The sequence below is a fragment of the Platalea leucorodia genome, assembly GCF_965183815.1.
Source record: "Platalea leucorodia genome assembly, chromosome: 1".
In the NCBI taxonomy this organism is placed as follows: Eukaryota; Metazoa; Chordata; class Aves; order Pelecaniformes; family Threskiornithidae; genus Platalea; species Platalea leucorodia.
The window spans coordinates 43,528,961-43,535,000 of record NC_138823.1 but is presented as its reverse complement, the minus strand read 5'-3'; the positions used below and the strand labels follow the sequence as shown (position 1 = coordinate 43,535,000).

Genomic DNA, 6,040 nt, shown 5'->3' with positions numbered 1-6,040 from the left:
TCGACGTACGCTACATACAATAAGTATTCGTGCTTTTGGATACTGAATAACTTTATTACGCAGCATGAAAAAGTGGGATAGAATATATTTCATAGGCTTCGCTGTGGATGCAGTATCCTGCTGTCCCACGCAGTTGACATCCTTCATGGGCTTACGAGGCAGAACACGCTAGGCCAGCACTAGCAGGTCGGAAGCTGACGTGTGGGATGCAGGTGATGACTTGGCTTATGCTTCCCGAGTGACTTCCCAAGTCTGCCTACAAAAGAAGCACCTTGTCTCTCTCCCCGTGTGCTACGGGGCATCTAGGTACGGATGGAAATAATCCGTCCCTTCCACCTCTTTCGTGCCCCCTCTGGACAGGGTTGCCCGTTTCTGGCCGGGCGGGTGACGGGTGGGTGTTTGCCTGATGGCGGGACGGCAGCGCACGGCCCCGGTGGGCCGGTCTCTGCTGCCGTTGCGGGGAGCGGGGCTGAAGTCCGAGGGTTACGATGCGCTGTGGGTTCCCCCGAACGACCCCCCCGGTCCCTCGGTGGGGGGCGGCAGCGCTGCCCGCGGCGGGCCCCGCGCCCCGCTCAGGTGCCGGGCGGAGCCCCGGGGCCGCCCCGCGCCCCAGCGGGAGCCGCCGCCACCGTCCGGCGGCGCGCCCGCCCCCGCGGCCCCATTGGCCGCGGCGCAGCTCAAATAGGGCCGGGCGGCGGCGGCCGGCAGCGGCGAGCGGGGCCCGAGCGCCGAGCCCGTGGCGCGGCCCCGCCGGAGCCGTCGGCCCGAGATGAGCAGCCCCGATGCGGGCTACGCCAGCAGCGACGACCAGGCGCAGGGGCGGCGCTCGCTGCCCACCATGATGCCGGCCGTGGGCCCCTGCCCGTGGGCAGAGTCGCTGAGCCCGCTGGGCGAGGCGAAGGCGAAGGGCGAGGCGGCGCCGTCGGGGGCGGCGGGCGGCCGGAGCAAGAGCGAGGCGCGGATCCGGCGGCCCATGAACGCCTTCATGGTGTGGGCGAAGGACGAGCGCAAGCGGCTGGCGCAGCAGAACCCGGACCTGCACAACGCCGAGCTCAGCAAGATGCTGGGTGAGCGCGGGGGGGCCCGGTGGGTGGCGGGGGCCCCGGGGCCCCGGCGGGCGGGGGGTCGCAGGGCCCGGGGGGTGCCAGGGTCCCGGCGGGCGGGTCGGCGAGAGCGAGGGGCCCGGGCGGGCCTGGGGGCCCGGGCTGCGGGCGGGGGCCGGGGGGACCCGTGAGCTGGCGGGCCCGGGGTCCCGGCGTGCCCGGGGCGCCGGCGGGCGGGTCCGAGGGCGAGGAGCCCGCGGCCGGGCGGGGCTCGGGGCCGGGCTGCGGGCGGCGGCGTCGGGGCCCGCCGGTGGGCGTGCGGTCTGACGGTGCCGGTGGGCGCAGGTAAATCGTGGAAGGCGCTGTCGCTGGCGGAGAAGCGCCCGTTCGTGGAGGAGGCGGAGCGGCTGCGGGTGCAGCACATGCAGGACCACCCCAACTACAAGTACCGGCCGCGGCGGCGGAAGCAGGTGAAGCGCCTGAAGCGGGTGGAGAGCGGCTTCCTGCAGCACGGCCTGGCGGAGGCGGCGGGGCCCGGGCTGGGCGGCGAGGCCGGCGGCGGCGGCGGCGGCAGGATGTGCGTGGAGGGCCTGGGCCTGCCCTACGGCGAGCAGGGCTACGCGGCGGCGGGCGCGGGCCACTACCGGGACTGTCCGCCGCTGGGCGCCGGCTTCGAGGGCTACGGGCTGCCGACGCCGGACCCGTCGCCGCTGGACGCGGCGGAGAGCGAGGCGCCCTTCTTGGCGGCGGGGCTGCAGGAGGAGTGCGCGCTGGTGCCCTACGGCTACGCCCCGCACCCGGCGGCCGAGTACCCGGCGGCGGCGGCGGCGGGCGAGAGCCCGGCGGGGGCCGCGCTGCGGCGGCACCTGCCGCCCGGCGAGGCGCTGGGGCCGGGCGGCTCGCTGCAGGGGCTGCTGGGCTGCCCGGCGCCGCTGCACGCCTACTACGGGCAGGCGTGCCAGCCGCCGGGCCCGGGGCGCGGCCCGCCGCTGCCGCCGGCGCTGCCGCTGCCGCCGGGGGCGGTGGGGCAGCCGTCGCCGCCGCCCGAGGCGGCGCCGTGCCGGGAGGCGCTGGAGCACTTGCCGCCGGAGGAGCTGCTGGGCGAGGTGGACCGCAGCGAGTTCGAGCAGTACCTGCGCTTCGCCTGCAAGCCCGAGCTGGGGCTGCCCTTCGCGGGCCACGACGCGGCGGGGCTGCCGGCGCCCGAGGGCGCGGGGCCCGTCTCCTCGGCCGTGTCGGACGCCAGCAGCGCCGTCTACTACTGCGGCTACCCCGACGTGTGAGGGACTCGCTCGGGGGCGCGCCACGGACTGGCAGGGAGGCGCCCGGCCCCCCTCCTATTTATGTAATTTATTTGAATCTTGAGAACTGACAGGGTATCCGTGACCTGCTCGAGGTTTAAAAGGCGACGCGCCATCTCGCTGTCCAGGTGGTGCAGGTCTTACCATCGCTGTCCGACAGTGACATGTAAAACTGTTCCTGCTGTGGAATCGTGATATTAGTTACACACGTGGAATACAATTTCTGGGGTCTCGTTAGAGATCCATATGCTTTTGTAATGTTGTACAGAGTGCTGGTTTTTATATGTTGGATTTGTACAGAATAATTTTGCACTTTTACAAATAAAGGGAAAATAATAAAACTGCTCGCTAATATCCCCTCAAAGAGATGTCATCGTCCTGGGTAATTATTACTGCTTTTTAAACTACTTTCACTAATTTCCCTTGCACTAAGCATTGGGTCCTGTCACCCTTTCTGTAGACATAGTCTACTACTCTTCTACTCTTGCTCAAATTAGAAACAAAACTTGAAGCGTTCAGAAACTGTCTACTCCAGCTGTTCTTTATTTTTTTTTTTACTTTATTGGTGGTTGATTAATATGACTGAATTAAAAAAAAACCAAACAAACACAGAACCAAACGCGGGCGACCTATTTTACGTTTGAACTGTAAAAGAAATATAGGAAAGCTCGTACCTTAGTACATCAGGGTTTTGTTGGTGTGTTTTTAATGTAATCGCGGACACCTTGGATGCCATTAAGAATCGCGCCTTGCTGAAATGGGCGGATTAGCGCTGGTGAAAGCACCTCCCCGGGGAAGATGTCTTTGTATCCCAGTAGCTGCCCTTGCTGCGGCAGGGAAGGGGGCGGCAGCGGGGGATAGCAGATCTCCGCTGCGGAGAACGAGAGCAGTGAATCAGCGTTCAAAGTAGGTGAAAAATTTCAACACGAGCCTCTAAAGGGGGAGGCCGGGCAGGAGCAGCCCGGTCCGGCAGCCAGCCGCGGCGGCACCTTCAGCCGCACGGCAAAGGACCGTGCCTTTTCCTTGCTGAAGAGATGCCTTAGACTATGTCATGGCGACTATAGACAGATACATCTTTGTGATTGACAACTATCTGCTCTGCAGTCCAACTTCCTTGGAAAAAAGGCGTTTTCATTTAGATGGTAGGACTGAGTCCAGACGTGGGGTGAGACTGATAAATTCATTATATTTATTACTTAAATCGGGGGGAGGGGGCAACAGTCATCTGGGTCGTTGCTTCCTAAGATAAAGCTGTGGAACTGAGCCCTGGGGAGGAGGGGACAGAGGCCGAAGTGGCAGACTTGCCCACTGATTAACCTGTCTTCCATGAGGACGGGAAATTAAATTGGGTGCATTTTCAAGTTACATTTAAAGAGGCTTACGTTTGTACCAGCAAAAGGTAAAATAGCATACACAGGCCCAGATGCAAGCTGCCTCGGTCAGTGAGTGTCGAGAATAGCCTCGTTGGCAAAAATTGACTATGTAATTGCATACTATTAGTGTGTCTTGAATTAAAATGCATCCAAACCCTGAGTATTCTGCAAAGTAGTCTACCCTCTAGTTTCTTAATCTTCCCATTTTACTTTTCAAACAGTCTTCAATTCTCTGAGGTATACCTAAAATACCCACCCTGCCACTCTCTTCACTCTTCTTCCATGTGTACACAAGAAAAATGAGGTATTCCTGAATGAGGTGGTACCTCGGGACATTAGATGTCTTCTTGATACTTTAATTCGGAAAAATTTATAATGTGTTCCTAAGCACAGATACATAAACCCAGTAAAGAATTGTGCATGAGAAATGATGGTTTTGTACTGGTTGAGTTTTCCTTTCATCATACAGTTTTAACCTACAGGATTTAATTAAATTCATTTTGCCCTTTTCGCACACGTTCATGGCTTTCTGGAGGAAAATCACTGTAGTTGTTTTTGGAAATAAATCATTATTATGCTTTTGATAAGTTTGGCCACCATTTCTTGTCATTTTTCAGTTAGGTGTGGGTTTTGCTCCCCTCCTCTCTCCTTCACTCCAACTTGTCGGACAGCTGAGAGCTGAAGTGAACTGGAAACTGTAAGCGGGTTCATGATGAAGGTTGAAAACCTCTTACTGATTTTTTATAATACCAGAAGTGACTGCCAACAAATTGTATTAAATAAATATATAGGTTTGGGGAAAAGGGTTGGCCAGCATAGCAGTCCTGGGTGCCAAACAGTGTGTGGTGCTAATGTATAGGCAGGTCTTACAACAACCCTTTGCACTGAGCTTTTACAGACTCAAATCTAAGGAGCATTATTTTCCTGTATGTATCCAGATGTGTAGCTTTTTTTTTTCCCCTTCCTGTGAGAAGAACTGTCTGAATCTTCTTTAGCTTGTCTAAAATGTGGCAGGTTCATGCACTGCCAATATACTTGGAGCAAAGTTTTCCGAAGCTCTGTCCAAGCCCTATGTTCCGTAGAGCATGTCTTGACTTGTCCGATTCTGAATGATAGACACCCAAATCTGCCCTACAGGGTAGGGTACTTTCCTCACGGCCCATGAGGGCCCATGACAATCGGGTATTAAAAGAAGGACCCCAAACTGATTAATTATCTTTTGCGAGTGTTTTCCAGGGTACGGTTCTGGCGGTCAGGCGGTGGACGCGGTTGCTCCCTGCCTCGGGAGGCTGTGAGGAGGCTGCAAGCGGTTGCCACAGGCCGAGCTGCCTCGGGGCCTTTTCGCGCTGCCGAGCTCTTCACGCGGCGTCGGGCTCTGCCACTGCCACCCCTGTCCCGGCACTGCACCCAGGGCAGTCCGCTCCCTGGAAACTGCATCTGCTCTTCCCTTAGCCCTTCTGGTTTGCTCCTCGCTTCACCAAAAAAGGCAGGGTGACATCTTTAAACGCCTCTCTAACCTTGCCAAAACATCCGCTCTCTGGTTAACCAACAGCATCAGCTGGGCAGCACCTTCAGGCCCTTTCCCACAGGGAGGTGAGTGCTCTGTGCAGCTCCCTCAGGCCACTTGTGCCCAAGAGGTATTCAGCTCTTCTTTTCTTGTCCCTTTCTTACGAGTTTGTCAGGTTGCAAGAGGTCCATAGTCAGATTTCGATTTTTCCTAACACAGCCAAGCTCCTTAGGTGGCTGTCACACTGCAATAGGAGGAGTTTTCTTCCTTCTTCCTTTTTTTTTTTTTTGTGTGTGCGTGTGTGTGTGTGCTCTCTATTCCTTAGGTAAATCGGTAGAACAGTATGTAGGCCTAGTCTGACAAAAAGAGGCTTCAGACAAAGGTGCTGAATTAAAACCAGCTCAAGGTTTGTCTATACAGGGCAGGTGTCAGGGAGAAGTCAGGAACGGAGAATAAAAACACGCTCGCTAGTGGAGAGTAGCTGGGACTGGAAATGTCAGGAGGCAGTGGTCTTGTGCTCTGAAAAAACAACCTTAACTTAGCGGCTTTCTGTCTGTTTCTGGTAGCTGTATGCTTTTCGCATTAGAAAAAGAGTAATCTGTAGAAGATGTTAGCAGCAATTTCTCCTTGCTGCAGAATTTCTCCTTGTAGACAATTTTTATTTATTTACGTGGCAACTGTACTCTTGTTTTGGAATAAATACCTCTCCCGTCTCCATCACTGTTCACATTGCCCATGAAGGACATAAATAAACCCCTGCTTTTGGCACACACGGGAAGGCATACTGAAAACCGCAGCCAGCCACACCAGAGTGGG

General features: G+C 57.2%; 1 protein-coding gene across 1 annotated transcript; it reads left to right on the top strand.

The window, feature by feature from the left end:
- The first annotated feature begins 719 nt into the window (after nt 1-719).
- On the top strand, nt 720-3,339 carry LOC309604064 (transcription factor SOX-17-like). The gene is made up of 2 exons (XM_082337728.1): nt 720-1,067; nt 1,389-3,339. Exons 1-2 carry the CDS (start codon nt 770-772, stop codon nt 2,324-2,326), a joined length of 1,236 nt encoding a protein of 411 aa, XP_082193854.1. The 5' UTR covers nt 720-769; the 3' UTR covers nt 2,327-3,339.
- Nucleotides 3,340-6,040: the final 2,701 nt, after the last annotated feature.

What these genes read in the sequence shown, in the direction of transcription:
- LOC309604064 (XM_082337728.1), top strand. Translation starts at nt 770, where the DNA reads ATGAGCAGCCCCGATGCGGGCTACGCCAGCAGCGACGACCAGGCGCAG. An exon ending in CGAGCTCAGCAAGATGCTGG is followed by an intron (nt 1,068 to 1,388) that starts GTGAGCGCGGGG and finishes CGGTGGGCGCAG; the next exon opens with GTAAATCGTGGAAGGCGCTG.